The sequence below is a fragment of the Musca autumnalis genome, unplaced genomic scaffold, assembly GCF_047663935.1.
Source record: "Musca autumnalis isolate F117 unplaced genomic scaffold, ASM4766393v1 scaffold_3, whole genome shotgun sequence".
Taxonomy (NCBI): Eukaryota; Metazoa; Arthropoda; class Insecta; order Diptera; family Muscidae; genus Musca; species Musca autumnalis.
The window spans coordinates 111775061-111794015 of NW_027411866.1; the positions used below are offsets into that span (position 1 = coordinate 111775061).

General features: G+C 33.9%; 1 protein-coding gene across 50 annotated transcripts in view; it reads right to left on the reverse strand.

Annotated features, from left to right (window-relative positions):
• Positions 1-18955, reverse strand: part of SK (small conductance calcium-activated potassium channel) — an 877735-nt gene that overhangs the window by 7859 nt on the left and 850921 nt on the right. For 23 of the 50 annotated variants that reach the window (XM_073973810.1, XM_073973808.1, XM_073973805.1 and 20 more), the window contains one exon: positions 8952-10481. The exons of 2 other annotated variants lie outside the window; for them this stretch is intronic. In XM_073973810.1, coding sequence (XP_073829911.1) covers positions 10292-10481 — 190 coding nt within the window. In that variant the 3' untranslated portion in view covers positions 8952-10291. Of the gene's footprint in view, positions 1-8951; positions 10482-18955 lie in introns of those variants that run through there. 25 more of the 50 variants (XM_073973811.1, XM_073973803.1, XM_073973801.1 and 22 more) reach the window with 5 other exon arrangements.

Here is an 18955-nt window from a genome sequence, read left to right on the forward strand (position 1 = left end):
GGATTTGGGGGGTTTATTTCTAAAATATTTTCTTTTAATTATTTTAAATTTCGTTAGTTGTTGTTGCTGTTGTGTTTGTTGAGAAACGGCTTATTGGTTTAAATTCTATTTTTTCGTTACTTTTTCTTATGTTTGTTGTAAATTATTTATATGTATGTAAGTCTTTTTTATACATTTTATTTGTTGTCTGTAGGTTTGTAAATAAATTGTATAGGTTTTTTTTAACATAAATACATAATAATATACAATATAATTAAATGTCAATAACAGTAATGATAAACAGGATTGTTGTTATTTTTTTTTGTTTGGTTTGCTTTGTTAAAATTATAACAGTTTATAAATAGTTTAGAATAATCATCATCATAATAGTTGTTTAATTTTATTCCTTGAAAATTAACAATTTTCTTTAAAAAATGTTTTAATTTTTTTTTCGAACTAAAAGAAAGTTGATGTTATAGTATTTTTTGTTTTTAATTTTGAAAACCACAATACTAATTTATTATTTGTGTTTGGTTTGTGGTTTGTTGTAGTATAGTTCATTCATTTATTTAACATAACCTAAATGTTATTATTAATTCTTGTATAAATACATGTGTTTGTTTTTTTAATTGTTATTCTTCATTCACACAAATCAATCACACTCACTGCATTCAATCATTTATGGCATACATAAATCCGTATATACAATAGCAATATATAGTGTAAAAATATACATAACCTTTGATATTGTGTGTTTGTGAAATAAAAAAAACTGCTTTTGCGGTTGAAGATATGCAATTGTATAAAATGTACAGGGTTATCCGAAAACGATTTTTTAAAATCAAAGCACTGAAACAAAGGAAAATCCTTCTCCATTCTGAATAGGGATACGTATTACCAAGCAAAAGCCGACTTTTCGATCTTTTAATTTTTGGTTAAAACTTAAAAATCGATCTTTCGATCTTTTGATTTTTACTTAGAACTCAAAAATCGATCTTTTGATTTTTACTCAGAACTCAAAAATCGATCTTTTGATTCTTAAAGTCTGTCTGGTTACTTTCCCAGCAAGAATTTTCCAGCATGAACTTTCTCAGAGAGTAAGGGGTTTTTATTCTCTTTTGCTAGAAAATTGTAAAAAGTAAGCTGACACCTTCCCAGCAAAAACCAGCAAGCAATCAGCTGGCTTGCCAAAACAGAACAATTTGTCCGCCAATAAAGGAAGCAAACACGTTGTATTTTATTGAAAATAAAAAAGAAAATGAAACAAAAAAGTATTTTTCCACTTTACAAATTTGTTCTCCATAAAACAATACAATTAGACTATGTTATTTCCACAATAAAGTTGTGTTTAATTTTCACAAAGATAAATCAACAACAAATTAAAAACAGATGATTGATTGTTTTCAGGAAGAAGAAGAATTGCTAGTTGCTGCTAGAAAAAATTTGTCCAGCCAGAATTTGCAATCTCTCAGTGAAAGAATTGTCAAAATGTCTCTCTCGAATCGCTCTCTTTTGCTGGTTTTTTTGAGTTAACAGATGACTTCCAGCAACAATTGGTACAAATTATTACAAATTTTAGGGTAACCAGACAGACCTTTACTTAGAACTCACTTCGAGAAAAGAATCGTTCGATCGAATGACTCCTTCGTTGAAAATGTGTAACGTTTTAACACTGCCGTACCGTTAGGTTAACTTTTTTCATCAGTACAACAAATAATATAGTATTGTAGTCTTGCTCTCGCCAATTTAATCTGTATATTTTATTTTCGTAGTACATCAAAAAGTCAAAACAAACAAAATTGATCTTTTGATTTCCACCGCAAGAATCTAAGAATCACAATAGAAAATCGATCTTTTGATTATTTTTTTGAACTTAAAGGAGAGAATGAGAAAACTCACGAGGAATTTACGTTCAGAATAAGGCTGATTGATAAACAACCTTCACATTGGGATAATGAAAGAAAAATTGTGGTGCCAAATTATGCTTTGTTCCCGTACTTTTTAATAGTAAAACATGTAAAAGATAAAATTTGTTCTCACGCAAAAGTTTGGGAACGCATAAGTGGAAAAATCTTCAAAAAAGCTGGAACAAATGTCAAAGTCGCCGTACCAGCCAATCAGACGCAGGCATTCATGTTACTATTTTTTACTTGCCCAAACTTTATCGTGTAAAAAGCTTTTAAAGAGAGCATAATTCACCGCCATGTTTGTTTAACGCATAGATGAACAAGATGAGCACTCGCCTTTACGTTTTCGTACGATTCACCACACAAATGCTCTCTTCGTGTTCACCATTGGTTTAAAGAGAAGTGAACATTTCACAACTTTTTTGTATACGGGAACGGGTTGTCGGGAAAAATGTGTAGAAGTGGTAAAAATTTTAAAAAATTTTTGTATACGGGAACGGGTTTTCGGGAAAAATGTGTAAAAGTGGTAACAATTTTAAAAACTTTTTAGTTTTGGAACCAAGCTTTAAAGTCAATTGAGACCGAAAATTTAAATATAAACGTCAAAGTACCTGAAATCGTTTTTTTGTGAAAATGTTTTCTTACCTCTGTAAACACAAAATCCCAAGTTAAAAACAATTCGGTGGTTACATGGAAATAATACCTTAAAACATTCCTTAAAGTGATTCGCCGACGCGTCACTTTTTATGTAGCTCATTTTCAATACCAAAAGTTATATGGACCTACAATACATTTGACCAAAATTGTATCCACCAAGGTAAAATGGAAATGGAGGTGCAAATTGAGATCGAAGGCCGCATTGGTTACTACGGCAAACCTGCTTGTGACCAATCGAAAGGGGACAATGGTAGAGACTGTGTTCACGCTTACCAGCTCAGCGATACCTGATTTTTTTCGACAGTAGCAGGGACTCATGCGACAACTAGTCCTTGGGAGGCTGTGAATGCAACCACGAACAAAAGGGAGCATAACTTAACAAACAGGCTTTGTTATAAGCGACGCTTTAGCCCTTTTCCTTTACGTGCAAGAATCTTAAATTTTTACCACTTTTTACTCGAAAAGCGTTCCTTTACTTCAGAGACCATACAATTCATATGGGTGCAGTTTACAACTTTTACTACTTTTGCCGGTTTTACCATTTTCAAAAGTAAAGGAACACACAGTTTGTTATAAGCATAAAGCTGTTATCCCACAAAACAACAACGGTGTGTCACCAGCTTTCCGCTGAACTCACTGAAATCGCAACCCCATTTTAGTCAGGCTATTTACAAGTAAGCTGTTCCGGTGAAGGCTTACGTGGTAAGCACGCTTTATCTAGTAAAATTTTGAATGAAAATCGTCGATTTCTTTTTGTTTTTCGTTCACATATGCATTTTGTTTTTGTTCATATTCTTTTGTTTTCAACACATTTCAATTATTATCTCACTTATTCTTACGAAAATGTCAAAAAATTTGTTAACCCGACTGTCTGTGAAAAAATGATGGACAGCTGGGAGACAGCCGACAAATGTATGCATGTGTAATGGGTACTTTACACGATATGTTTTTTACATATGAGCTGTCACTTTGCATATATATATTGTATGGGAGAAGTGACAACTCATATGTAAAAAACATATCGTGTAAAGTACCCATTAGTAAATCAGAGTTGTATTTGAGGACAAATTGTCTGGTGTAAACGCCTAGTTATATATATTTAGAATTGTTGTGGTGAATTTCTGTTCAAGTTCACCTCACTCCACATATTTATGATGCCTTCTGCCGGAACCGAACATGCAAACATCTGAACATTAGGGGTCGCTTAAAAGCTAACATGAGCGTTGAGCTTACAACTGTGGGCGTTGTAGTGTAGTTAACAATAAATATTTAAATGTGAACTAACCTAATATTGATCACCTGTTGGTAGGTTAAGTAGATCAGCTGATTAACAGCTGTGGTTTTTCTTAATAGTGCGTTTGCATATAAGTGGATTTAATAAACCCACTGGCGTTCAATTGTCAATTCCATTACGTATACTTCAAAATAAATCATCATAAAGAACCCGACAAAACATTTCTAATGCAAACGGCGTTTTAAGGATTATTATTGTTATTATTAAGAATACGTTACCTAGGAATACAACACCTAGGATGAAGTAATAATTATAATAATAATTGTTCCACAAACATCCCAAATGGGACAGGGGATACTTCTCTCCTAGGATGAAGTACCGTTATGTTTAATATAAAAAGACACTGTTTATGAAAATAAAGGCAGAAAAGTTATATAGAGCCTAAACCCTAACCTAAATTAAAGCTCTATTACATTGTTCTGACCAGCGTTTGCATAGGCAACTAGTTGTGCCTGCAAAATCCAAAACCTTCTTAGAGCCAGTGGCAGGATTTATTTACCAGTAGTGCGATTCTCTAACTCATTTTTTGAGTTACCGACAAATGTCGGTAAAATTAAAACGCAAAATTATGAGTGAAAAGTTCATATAATACCTCCCGATTTTCGGTTTTTTGAAGCTTTTAGCCTCATTATTACACCGAAATTGCTGAAATTTGGTATTTAGTCTTCGTTGGGCGTATAAAACGTTCACCTTGAAATTTGTCGGTATAGGTACACGCCTTCATTTAGCCCCCATAGGACGGTACCTCCCGATTTTCCGTATTTTGAAGGTTTCAGCCTCATCACACCAAAATGGGTGAAAATTGGTACTTAGTCATCGTTGGGGGTTTTATAGCTTTCCACCTAAAAACTGTCGGTATAGGTCCTCGTCTTCATATAGCCCCCATAGAACCGTACCGCCTCATTTTCGGTATTTTGAAGGTTGTGGCCTCAATATCCAGCCGAAATGACTGAAATTTCGTGTTCAGTCTTCATATTTCTGGGAACTTATTGAATACATCAAGCTCTTGTCTTTAAATATGAGAATTTTCCTTTAAAAACGTTTTTTTGACCAATTAATGGTGAAAAACGGTCTATTTTTTGTAAAAAATCGAATATTGACTTTCGCTGTTCACCAAATATTTTTAAATTAATATTTTTAAACGTTTCTCGTTCAAAAGCCAGATTTTTACGTACTTAATAAGCTCACAAAAATATATGATGATCGGCCCATTCGTTTTCGAGTTAAAGCCAACACCGCAAAACTCTCTTTAAAAAAAGGGGGTAACCCCTGAGTGAGGTGGTCACTGAAAAAAAAGAAATAACATGTTTGTCTGCACACCTCTGCAGCTTGAACCTTTATACATTTGAAGTACTCACTCTTCGCAAATCAAACAGCAAATAATACCGATCATGATCTTTTTAACAGGTCACGTAAGTAGCACAACAACAACTCTATTTTGGCCGAAAATTCTTCAATATGTCAAAATGTTTGTTTACGTTTTCATACAATTTATTCACAATAGTAAAATATTTGACAGATTGAAACCAATCAGCTGGCCGTTTTACGCCACCTTATAATTTCATAATGAATACCGATATACACTTTTATACAATTTTTTCCCACTCCACAAAATCGGTGTACTAAGTACCACAGACTTGGGTAGCTGTAAACACCATATGATCACTATTCACTTCCAAACAAAATTAAATCCATGTTTATTATATCCAAAGCTTCTGTAAAAAATGATTTTAGAACGATCAATTACTTTAAGTATTAAATTATTGAAGCATAATAGAAGTTATTAATTTTAGTAAAATAAGGAAAAAATAAATATTTCCAGCAGTTATCGGATTTGAACCTTCACATGGAAAAAAACTACTTGACAAATTCAAATTCCTTCAAATTGAAATGTTTACTATCAATTCTCATCAATAAATTTGTATTCCGAAGTACTTGATTTTGACCATTTTTAGCCACGGTCGTGACACTGTGCGCCGTGGTATGTAAGAAACTATTATGAAAAATGAAATTCAGTAGATCAGGAAGATAGTTTTAGAGCCAATGTCTGAGTGCCTGTGCTCCTTGCGCTGACGTTGCTTAAACATCCAATGCCACGAGAATTTTAAAAGTCATGGCTTTAAATTCTGTCAAAAAACATACGACTATGAAAAAAAAACAAAAGAACTGACGAATTAACGTAATGCTGACTACCTCCGCGTTTTAAACACCTTGATCCTCAAATCTGCTCCTGGAATGTCCATACTTTTCATAAAGAATGTGCAATTTACGCACTGGCATATGTAAAAACTCAAGGTGATACACTGTATTATACATGTCACAAAACAATTTTGAGTTTGACTTTGGGTTTGTAGTTAGGTCAAGACTAAAACATATCGGATCCATACTTACCCGGAAAACGTTGACCCTATACCGACAAATTTCTGGGAGAAATTTGTATAGCCTCAAAGAAGAAACATTTCGGTAAGGGGGAATATATCAAAACGTGGACCTATACTTAAAAATTTTTGGGGGAAGTTTTGTAGATTCAAAGATCAAAAATACCACATTTCATCCATTTTGGTATGATAATGTAGCTAAATCCTTAAAAATACCGAACATCGGGAGGTACCTTTCTAGGAGGGAATACATTGAAACGTGGACCTATACTGAAAAGTTTTTGGGGAAAAGTTTTGTAGCCCCGAATTTCTGGGAGAAAGCTGTATAGACTCAAAGAAGACTAAATATCAAATTTCAAACAATTCGGTAAGATAAGCTTCGTTCCCGTACTTTTTAATAGTAAATCTCGTAAAAGAGAGAACTGTAAAAAATGTTTTCTCACACAAAAGTGTTTTTAAATAGTTTGGGAACGGAAAAAATGGAAAATACGTAAAAAAAAAACTGGAACAAATGTCAAAGTCGGCGTATCAGCCAATCAGACGCCGGCAACCATATTACTATTTTATACACGCTCAAATTTGTCGAGTAAAGTTTTTAAAGAGAGCTCCATTCAGCGCCATTTTTGCTTCAAGAGAAGTGAACATTTTATAACTTTTTTGTGTATGGAACGGTTTTTCGGGTAAAATGTGTAAAAGTCGTAAAAGTTGTGAAAACTTTTTAGTTCTGGAACAAAGCTATAATGTTGCAAAAACTTTAAAAGTAACGAAAATCAGTGGGCCTATTGTGTAACTTTTTTAACGACAGTCGATATTGTTATTTTTTCGAGAAACTCATTTTAACAACATAATTAACAACCGTGGTATTCCGTAAAAATTTTAACAACTTTTGTTATAAAAACAACATAAAAATTGTCGTAGTTTAAAAATCGACAAAAATGTTCAATCAAGGCCTATAGAAGGTCGGCCATTCAGAGTTCTGTTAACAACTTTTGACAACAAACATAATAGATATTATATTATTGTGATTTGAGTTTCTTTGTATTTTAAATCACAATAATGTTTTTGACGACAATAATGTTTGTCCAACTGTATAAACTGTTTGTTCAATATTGGATTTGCCTTTGGTTACTGTGTATGTTTTGTTTAGGAATACCTTCAAAATTGAGAGCTTTGGACTCAAACATAATATGTTTGGATCCAAACATATATTTGTTTGGATCAAAATCTATTTCTAACATATATTTTTCTTCGTGTACCAAGTTTTAAAGCTCTATCTTAAATATTGTGAGCTGTATCGACGTTTATGCTGATCTAGAATATATAGACTTTATAGGGTCTCCGACGAATATTTCGATTTGTTACAAACGGAATAACAAAGTTAATTAATTGTAAATCCCGGGTTCAGAAGTCGAAAGAAGTTCGAAAATTCTACATTAAACTGGTGTCAGATATATATAATGTGCTCTGGTTATAGAAAGAACACTTGTGCATGCATGTCACAAAACCAAACTTAGAGGATGTTATTGAATGTATTCTGCCTACCTGGAATGAGTTCAATACAGCAAAAATTCAACTGAACAAATAATATAACAATATCAATATTGCTTTAGACATGACAAATGCTCCATTGATCAGATATTTCTTCACCATCCGGCACGTTCTAAGAGAACTCCAGAGAAGCCGTTTGATACATACTCAGAGCAATCATGAATAATTCCCTCGGAATTTTTCCCACGAAAATAATTTTGAAAAGTGAAATTCTTTAAAAAAAAACAATGTTTTAAAACGTTGAAAACTGCTATAATCACTTAATTATGGAATATTTCCTTTTTGCCGTAAATTTGAAAATTAAATATTGTGAAATTGGGGAAAGGGAACAAATTCCGCATGGAATTTTTATTCATGATTGACCTGACTGTCTTTTCTCGATCGTGTCTCATAGGGTTTTGCAATATGGTCCCTAGTTAAAGTGGAAAGACACTTTTTCGAACGGTTCAGTTGCAAAAAGGGGTTTCAAACAAGCAGATAGACTTTCGGATGAAGCCTTTATTATTGTAACTATCTAATGGCTATATTACACCATATGCTTTTTCACATGTATGACATCACCTGGTCTGTATATTAGTATACTCAAAGTGACTACATACATGTGAAAGAGCATATGGTGTAATATAACCATAAGTACATGTATATTATCACCTTCTTATATATGTATGTATGTTTATATGCCATTGGGTTTGTTTCTTTATGCTTTACATATACCATAAATGGAATCCTCTTTCATACATACATACATTCCTATTTGTGTAAACAAAACATTCACGCCCTACACATTTGTGACACATAGAACATTTACACACTCATCCACTCGCCTATGTAAAATGTACAGAATTACATATGTATTTGCATATAAACAAATATGCAATGTATATTTATTTATTTATTATTTTATTATTAACTCCTTTTGTACAATATTCTAACAAACTCCTTAATAATAAGTATGTTTGTATGTATGTATTGTTTTTTTTCGAAGGATTTAAGGGATTAGCATTAAAAGGATTTATATTTTAAGGGACTTATGGATTTAAGTGGGTAGGATCTTCAAGGGGTTTTGTTTCGTTAACTATCGTGTTTTAATTAATGGGTGTTTGTTTAATTTTTAGAATGGGCACATAGGTCTCTTATTTATAATATTTATATATTTACATTTATAATTAATTTGTTTTTTTCATAGAATTTGTTTTCTTGGTACTTAATTTATAATTATTTTAAACTAATTATTAATATTTTTGGAGGGTGATTGATGAGGATTTCTTGGGGATTTGTGAGTAACTTTAGGGGGATTTTTATTAGTTTTCTTAAAGAGGATTTTATTGGATTTTTAAGGGAGTTACAAATTGGGAGGATTGGGAAGATAAGGGATGTTTTTGAGGGGATTTGGCTTTATTAAGGAGTTTGTGTTAACTATTTCTAAAATCGTAGTAATTTGTTTTATTTTGTTTGTAACTTTCTATATGTATGTTTTAATTAGTTTTTAGTTTTTGTTTTTTTTTACATTCGCATCCACATTGTTAAAGCACTAACGCACACATCTTCATTCATCCACCCACACACATGTGTACACACACACAGTATGCTTTGAACCACCTAGTAGTATACCTAGTAATAACCTCTTCCTATTTAGAAAACGATTTACAATTGGCCAATTTTGATAGGGTACTACTTGAGTTACTGTTACAGACCCGTTCTCGTTTCCTGGTGAATTTATTGCTACATGAGGTATTTGAAGATGCTGCCGAAACGGAGGTAGGCACCGAAGCCGATGCTGTCATAAATGATGTTGTTGCATCGGTGGTCATGGTGCCGGGTGGTGAAAAGGAAAACGATTGCGGCAAAGCGGTATAAATTGATAGGGAAGAGGTTGATGCCGAGCTGGTGGTGGTGGTGGTCGTTACACCACCTGTTGCAGTCACGGCTTGTGGTTGTGGTGGTGGTGTTTGTGATTCTGCCAAAGATTCAGGTGTATTGGCATTCGTCTCAGCATCTTCAGCAATAACAGTTTCAATGATACGTAAAGATTCGGGTAGGCCAGCTGATGATGGTGTTTGTTGGCTGATATAGTTAGCTGTGAATTGTTCACCACCATGTGGCATTTGTATAACCTGATGCTGGTGCTGATAATCCTGTTGTTGCTGATGATAAAGTTGCTGTTGTTGTTGCTGTTGCACCATTTGTAATTGATGTAAACAATCCGGCGATAGAGAGGCTGCAGCTGAGGAATTACGCTTGAAATTTGGACTACGTATGGTGGTATTGTTAACACTATGTTTACTGGTCCTGAATTTGTTGATATTATAACTCTGGCTGGTTAGATTCAAATTAAGCATTTCAATGTCCACAATGGCGGCTATGGAGGTCCTTCTTCGTGTGTTGGTTGGTGGTGGTAGTGTTGCAACACCCTTGGCAGCACTGGCATTCGTTTGCTGGTGTTGTAGTTGTTGTTGATGGTGTTGCTGATGATTGGCGGTGTGAGCGTTGGCATTGCTGCAACTAGTTGTGGAGCGGTTGTCGTCTATTCAGCTGCCATACTTATTGGAAGATGTGTAATTATTAACTGCAGATCCATTAGATGACATATGAGTGTCAGGCACTAAATGTGGTGTTCTACTTGAAATAGGTGGCAAAATAGGACTTGTTGGCCAATGGTATGTAGTAGCAGCAACATTATTGGATGAGGGAACACTTCTATGCAAAAAGCAGTTTGGTCTTTGAGATTTTGTTTGACGAGTATTTTTTTTGATTTTGTTTTTATATTAAAAATGACATTAGACACGCACACACACACACAACATACATTTAATTGAATTATTGAATTGTCAAAAACAAATAAGTTAATATCAAGATTACATGTTTACAACAAGAACAACAAGTTATTAATTAATTGATTGATTTTTTTTTTGGTTTTAACGAAAGAATGAAAAAAAGGAATAAAAAATACAAATTTAGTTAAAAAAACGACATTTTGAATTGAATTCGAGATAACATGGCATTGATTATTTACATTGAATTAAAGCATGATTTAGGGGGTGGTAGTGGTGGTGGTATAGAAAATAGTAGAAGGGTTGGAAGATAGAGTGACAGGATGATAGAAACTTTCATTCCTTGAAACTTATATGTACAAATGCTTTGGATGATTTTTATTTCAAATGAAGGATTTTGGAATTGTAGGAGATGATGTTATGGATTGGAGTTCAGTTCTTTTTTCCTATAATTATTGACGTTTGTGGTAGATAATTCAAAGGAATATTGACAAGAAACGGGAGATATACTATTATCACGAAGTTTTGTATCATGGAACGGCCTGAGGTGTCTTCTAAATGATATGGATCTTGTAGTTATCATCAAAGTTCTTTCCTGAATCTAATAAGATGTAGTGCATCATAGTTCAGAATCAAGTTAATTCAGTTGAACAACCATGTGCAGTCGAAATTCTCTATAACGAACTTCCCTATAAAAAATCTTTTATCAGCGCTTTTAGAGTGAAAATTGTTCCAAAATAAGTTAAATTTTTATTGACTAGCGTGCCTAGTTTCTCGGAAAATTGGCATCTAAAGAGAATCAACAGACCATTTTTTAAAGGCTATAGCTATAGAAACTGCTGATATTGAAGAAAAAATATTTCTATGACAGAAATATTGAGACCCTATTTTTTTCTTCAGTATCAGCAGCTTCTATAGCTATGTATGTACAGAAATAATATTGAAGATGTTACGACCCTTTTAATGTCGGTTGCGACTCTCTAACTTGAATTATCGCTTTTATAGAGTCTCGAGACAATCTTCCCGACCATATTTTTCCTTCCATTGGTCATTGTAAAGACTTTTATAAAGCAAAAACAAATGAAAATCACTTCTTATTTCACTTCTAAATAAAAATTCAATTTATGTTTATTCATATACACACGTTTGTTTCTTCATTACTCTGATATGATGTCAAATCAATAATTTTGCCTTGGTTTCTCTATAACATAGCAATTCTTCGGTCCCCAAGCGCTACGTTATAGAGAAGTTTGACTGTACTTTGGTCGGGTGGAATCGTTATATGGAGGTTATACTAAATTGTGCATTATGAATGTCATAATTTTTGTGGATACGTTTTTAGCCACTAGAAACCTTAAATGGCAAATTAAAGCTAGCTAAAATCGTAAGAATTTTTCGTAGATACATTTTCTGACCTCTTGGAACCTTAAATGTGCAATCAGTGCTATTTTTGTATGAAAAATAAGCTAAAATCTTAAAATAATACCGAAAATCAGGAGGTACCGTTCTATGGAGGCCTAAATAAAAACGTAAACCAGTATTGAAAACCTTGAAAATATCGAAAATTGGGCGGTACCCTTCTGTGGAGGCTAAATCCAATCGTTTTCTGGGAGACATTTTTGTAGTTCCAAGGAAGTCTAAATACCAAATTTCATTTCATTATGATAATGAGGCCAAAACCTTCAAAGTACTGAAAATCGGGAGGTACCGTTCGATGGGGGGCTATATCAAAACGTGGGCCTGGGGCTCAATTCTGGTTTATGTGAAATTAAAACTTTTATAAAGGAAAACAAGTGAGAAAAGGCTATAGTCGGTACTGGGCCGACTATGTGATACCCTACACCACTACCTCTGTGCATAATCTTTTCACTCGAAAACATTTCTTTAAGGGAGATACGAAAGTTTTCACCTATCTGGCTTTTATACCAAATGACTTAAGGCGAACTGAACCAAAATAATTAATATTTACTTTTATACTTGACTACTATCGACATCACCAACATCAATATTCTTCTATCTCTGTGAGAAAATTTCGTGATGATCCGATCAAAATTCCGACCTGTAGTGTGATTGCAGAAAAAGTGGAAAAAAGGGATGTATTACCGACTATTGCGATATCTCTATTATTTGACCACCTACGCCAACCTACTTTGCATAATTTTAAAGATGGGATTTTCTACTTTCTTAGTCGGGCTTTGCTTTTAGATGGTCCCCAACCAAAGGTGTGATATGCGTTATTATAACTAAAATCGCAAAAATGAAAAGTTGGGTTCTATTAGCGACTATTGCGATATCTTCGTTGTGTGACCGCCTACGACAACCTACGTTACATCGTTTCAAAGGCGATATTTTCTACTTTCATTGCCAAGTTTTGCTTTTTATATACCCCTCATAGACGCTGAGATATTTGCTTTGGAATAAAATGTAGACATTTTCTCCAAATAACTTTTTTGCTGATTCCGACCCCTAATTATTATCCGACCATCACCAAAATAAATAGGCTTCTTCCCCTCCCTGACCCCCACCAACACCCAAAATTTCGTGACGATCCGATCAAAATTGGGACCTGTAGCGTGATTTCCAAAAAAGTGGAAAAATGGGATGTATTACCCACTATTGCAATATCTCCGTTATTTGGTCACCTATGCCGACCTAGTTTTCATCATTGTAAAGATGGGATCTTCTACTTTCATAGTCAGGCTTTGCTTTTGAAAAGTCCCTAACCAAAGCACAATGGTCCCAAATCCAAATTTTCTGGCCAAAACTATTTCAACGTTCATTTTGTATTGAAATTAATTATTATTTATAATAAATGTGCACAAACAGCAATTCTTACGTTTTAACGACCAAAATGACCAAAAACTGCCAAAATTTGTTGAACAGGGTGGTCCCGTTGTGTGGGGTCTAAACCAAAACATTGACCTATGTTAATAATTTTTGGTACGAAGGATTCATATCTTCCAAGAGGTCAAAATACCAAATTTCAGCCGAATCGGTCATAAAGTGTCGCTAAAATCCACAAATATCTAAAATCGGACAGTAATTTTATGTGGGTGCTATGACAAAAAATTGACCTATTTTCAAAAAAAAATACACATACTTGTTTTCTACTCTCTGAAACCCTTGAATATGAATTTTAAGGAAAATCGGTTGATAGATGTGGGTATTACCGTTCTATTTCAATTGGATACTACGTACAGTCACAACAGGTATTTACAAAAAATTCTCCCATCTTAAAATAGAAAAATCCACTTTATTTTAACTGTGGCAAATTTGAGCACGATTTTACTTCTGAATTTATTAGTACTATCTACTATCTTCCAAATTCGATTTGGAGGTGGACAAATTTGGACATTTTTTTAAAAGTTTAAATATATTTAAAAATATTTGTAAAAAATAATTTTCAATATATATAAAAACATTGATTTTATTACGCTAATTTTACAAATTTCATCGTTCTTTTTGTAAATATTATGAAAGTACACATTTACAGCTTGCCGATTCATAATAACTTTGGTCTCACTTCTGTATATTTATGAAGCGACGCAATACAACAAAAATTGTGTATTTTACAGCACAAAGTCTGTTTTATTTTTACATAAAAAAGTGTCAACTTTGGTACTGCGCCAATCAACGAATACTAAGGTTATTTACAAAAACTAATTATTTTCAGATCACTTGATGTGTTTTTTGTTATTCTGTGCAAAAACAAATTAAAATTTCGAAACTTCAAAAATAGGGTTTTGGCCAAAAATTTCCTGATTGAAACCTATGTGCAAAGCTGTGATACGCTAAGCTAACCTACGAGAACTTACTTTACATCATTAGAAAGGTGATATTTTCTACTTCTATTCCCAGGTCTTGCTTTTGGTATACCCCATATAGAAGCTGAGATATTCGCTTTGGAAAAAAACGTTGTCTTTTTATCCACATAAGTTTTTTTGCCCATTCCGACCCCTGAACATTATCCGACCATCACCAAAATCAATAGGCTTCTTCCCCTCCGGGACCCTCATCAACACCCAAAATTTCGTGACGATCCGATCAAAATTGCGACCTGTAGCGTGAATACAAGGTTTAGATGGACAGACGGACGCACTGACGGACGGACACACATAGCCAGATGGACTCAGCTCTTCGAGACATTCATTTTGGTATAAATAAGTATGGGTCTACGACCATTATTTCGATGCGTTACAAACTTTTTGGGCAAAACCAACTTATAATACCCTCCCCACACAGTGGTGTAGGGTATAAAAACTGTCAAATGAAAAACAAGTAAGAAAAGCGTTAAGTTCGGCCCGGCCGACCATTTTTATACCCTCCACATTGCAGTGAATATGAACAATTAGTTTAATTTCGGTTATGAAAGTACTACTCCCTTCCTTTTATTGCAGGAGTAGTACATATATCGCAACTGACAATACTCTCTCCAAACAGATTATATGGGCGACATGTTTGTTCTTTCCAAAACGTGGACCAATATCTACAATTTTCCGAATTGAGCGGAATACATAAAATTGGGCATTTCTGAGGAATATTGAGACCACAACCTTCAAAACACCGAAAATCCGTGTGTGTACCTATACCTACAAATTTCTGGGGGAAAGTTGTATACCCCCAACAAAGACTAACTACCAAATTTCAGCCATTTCGGTGTGATGATGAGGCTATAACCTTCTAAATACCGAAAATCGGGAGAAATAGCCCCCATAGGTCCTATGGGGGCTATATTAAAACGTGGAATTATATAAACATGTTATGGTATAAATCTTTCTTAGCCTCTGGAAACACAAAATACAAAGTTACAACCGATTATGTGGTCAAATGGGACTAATAATTCAAAATATCTTAAAGTGATGCGAACTATATATGGGGCGTTATATGGGGGCTAATCCAAAACGTGGACCTATATAAACAAACTTTGGTAGAAATATTTTTTAGCCTCTGGAGACACAAAAAAACAACCAATTCGGTGGTAAAATGGGACAAATATCTTAAAAATTCTTTAAAACGACGATGCGTCCCGCATCATTTTTTATGGGGGCTATACGAAAACGTGGACCTACATTGCCCGCTTTCAATACCAAAAGTCCTACGTACGTATAAAAGATTTTACCAAACTTTCATCCACCTACTTCAATCCGTCCGGACGCTAGAGTGATTTTCACAGACGGACGGACGGACATGGCCATATCGATATAGAATTGCACGCTGATCAAGAATATATATAGTTTGTGGGGTCTACAATGATTATTTCGAGTAGTTACAAACGGAATGACAAACTTAATATACCCCAATCTTATGGTGGAGGGTATAAAAAAATATAACGGAAATTCATATCAAATTACGGAAATATTTTTCATATCAAATTTTTATACAACAAGAACCCAGTCCCTGTTCAAACAAGTTTCTGGGGAAAAGTTTTGCGGCCCCAAAGAAGATTAACTACCAATTGTCAGCCATTTTGGTGTGGTGTAATGTGGTTAAAATCTTTAAAATACCGAAAATCGGACGATACCGTTCTATTGGACCGATTTTCAACATCAAACATCCGAGGAGTAATAGAAACTTCTATACCAAATTATAAAGCTCCATCTTAAAAATTGCTAGCTTTATAGTGATTTCACGAGATAGGCGGACATGGTTATATAGACTTAGAATTAGGGTCTCCGACAAATATTTCGATGTGGTATAAACCGAATGACAAAGTTAATTACACCCCCCATATTAAGGTGAAGGGTATAGAAATGTGCCTCATCGAAACCTTGGTTTTGGACCCCAATTATGTTTGGACAAAATCCGTTTCAGACAATTTTGAGTCGATTTAGTCTTGTTCGTCCATCTGTCTCGCACAATAACTCTAGAACGAATCAACCGATTTTGTCCTTGTAATATTTCGTCGAAACGTAGATCAAGTTCGAAGATGGACCATATCGGTTCACTTCTTCTGTTTCACAATTTTTTGTTAAAATAGTGCCAATATATATATTATGGGCAATAAGTCCATACTTCCAGAGATAGAGGCTCTAAAAGTTCAAAAGAATCCCTTGGTTTTGACGATATATTTAGTTTAAATCCAACTTTTTTCATATATAGCCGGCCGGGGATTTCAGACTTTCTCCTATGGACAGGAACAAATCTCGGTAACGCCAACAAAATTTTCCTTCAAACCGAAATTTTTTTTATCATCGATCCGAATCCAGTCCGTATATTCAACTTATGCTAAACTTTGCTTAGGTGCAGCTTAAGGGCTGTTCGAGGATTGTTTTGAAACTTCTACCAAAGGTACTTCTTGTGGTTCTGTTTACAGCGAGTTCATGCTTGCACACATAAAGGTTCAAAAGTTACAAAAAATCCTACGGTGAGCAATATTTCAAGATATACCCGTTAAAAGTTTAAAGTCTAAGAAAAATATGACCGCAAACTTCGAAGGTCGTTTAAAAAAATCGAACTAACATAAAGAAAAGGTGTGATACGAATCCTCTAATTTACCAGGTAAAAACCTTCCTCACAAAATTTGCAAAAATCGCTTAAGTCCAGTTAGAGTCCAGTTAGAGTACGAGGGTTGTTTTCAAAATTTCACCGAAAGTGGTCCATGTGATTCTGATTACAAGATATTCTTTTTTCATGGGTAATTTCATTCTTGCTAACCGAATGTCCCAAAAGTGACTGTTGGGCATGCACATAGGTTTCAATCAGGAAATTTTTGGCCAAAACCCTATTTTTGAAGTTTCGAAATTTTAATTTTTTTTGGACAGAATAATAAAAAAACGCATCTAACGTTAGTATTTGTTGATTGGCGCAGTACCAAAGTTGACACTTTTTTATGTAAAAATAAAACAGACTTTGTGCTGTAAAATATACAATTTTTGTTGTATTGCGCCGCTGCATAAAAATACAGAAGTGAGACCAAAGTTATTATGAATCATAATATTTACAAAAAGAACGATGAAATTTGTAAAATTAGATTGAAATTTTAAAATTAAAATTAATTTTTACAAATATTTTTTAAATTTACTTAAACTTTTAAAGAAATGTCCAAATATGTTCAAATCGAATTTGAAAGATAGCAGGGGGTCTGTACTAATAAATTCAGAAGGCAAATAGTGCCCAAATTTGCCGCAGTTAAAATAAAGTGGATTTTTCTTTTTTAACAAACGGATTTCGTCCAAATATACTTGGGGTTTAAAACCATTATTTCTACGATGAGGCACATTTTGCCCGTTTGAAAGTGTATATACCCTCGTTAGCATAAATGCTGAGGGTATAAAAACGATCGATTTCAAGCGTATTTCACTTCAACTCGAAAAAGACCCAGCAAAAAAATCCTTACTAAATAATTGGTTTTTATATTACTTTTTGATAACTACTTATAAAACCCCCTACTAACCCATTATTTGAACAAGGGCATGTCGCACTGAACAACACTGGAAGTTGAAAAATGAGCTATAAGCTGAAAAAAATATTTTATATTTTTAGAACAGATGAGGTGGAATTTTCTTTCAATTTCAACACACTCCATATTTTTATTTTATTTCGCTCTTTGCTGGATTTGAACACACGAACTTCTGCTTTGAACACACTATGCCATGCCTACGAACATTAGGGGTTGTTTATACGCTTACATGTGCACCACCAACTGTTCTTTGTGTTGTTAACAAAAAGTACCCGGCCGAGATGAGCGTTGAACACACAACCCTAGGATTTGTAGTCGGAAGCACACGCTCTCTGTCACCGTACTCATAAATTAGTAAGGAGTAATATAAGTAGTTATTTTTGTTTACATTACTTTCTAATGGGTTACATAATGACTAACGGATCCAAGTTTTTGCTGGGGAGCAAAGCATATGCGCTCTTATTTGAGTGGCATAGAAAAAAATAGAGTATACTCGATTTCTTTTTTTCTACTCGCAGAAGGACGGTCGATCGAATTCGAGGAAGTTTCACTCTCCACTCGAATTTGAGCGAGCATTTCGTAGCTCTGATTGGATGTGAAACATCTCAAAATTTGTTTGTTTAGTGCTATAAGATGTCTATTCGATAACCATGAGTTCAATGGTTTTCTTTTAAGATCAGATAATTTATCAAGGACTACGATTTCACAAAAACCTACATTCGAGAGACAGTGGGAAATAATAGTTGGATACTTTAACTCTCAGCTAAGATGTCACAAATATGTACATATACATAACTTCTCGAAAACACCTCAACAATCTCCGATAAAACTTTCCTTCAAAAATATCTCCGTTCATTCAAGACCCTTTGAATTATTTACAAAAAAATTACTAAAGTACCACCGATCAGGACTGGCTCTAACGAGTTTAAAACGAACCCTTCTTTGCCTTACAAAAATCTAAATTTCAATAAAAAATTAACACAAAAAATATAGAAAATATTATTCATTTTAATAAAAAAAAT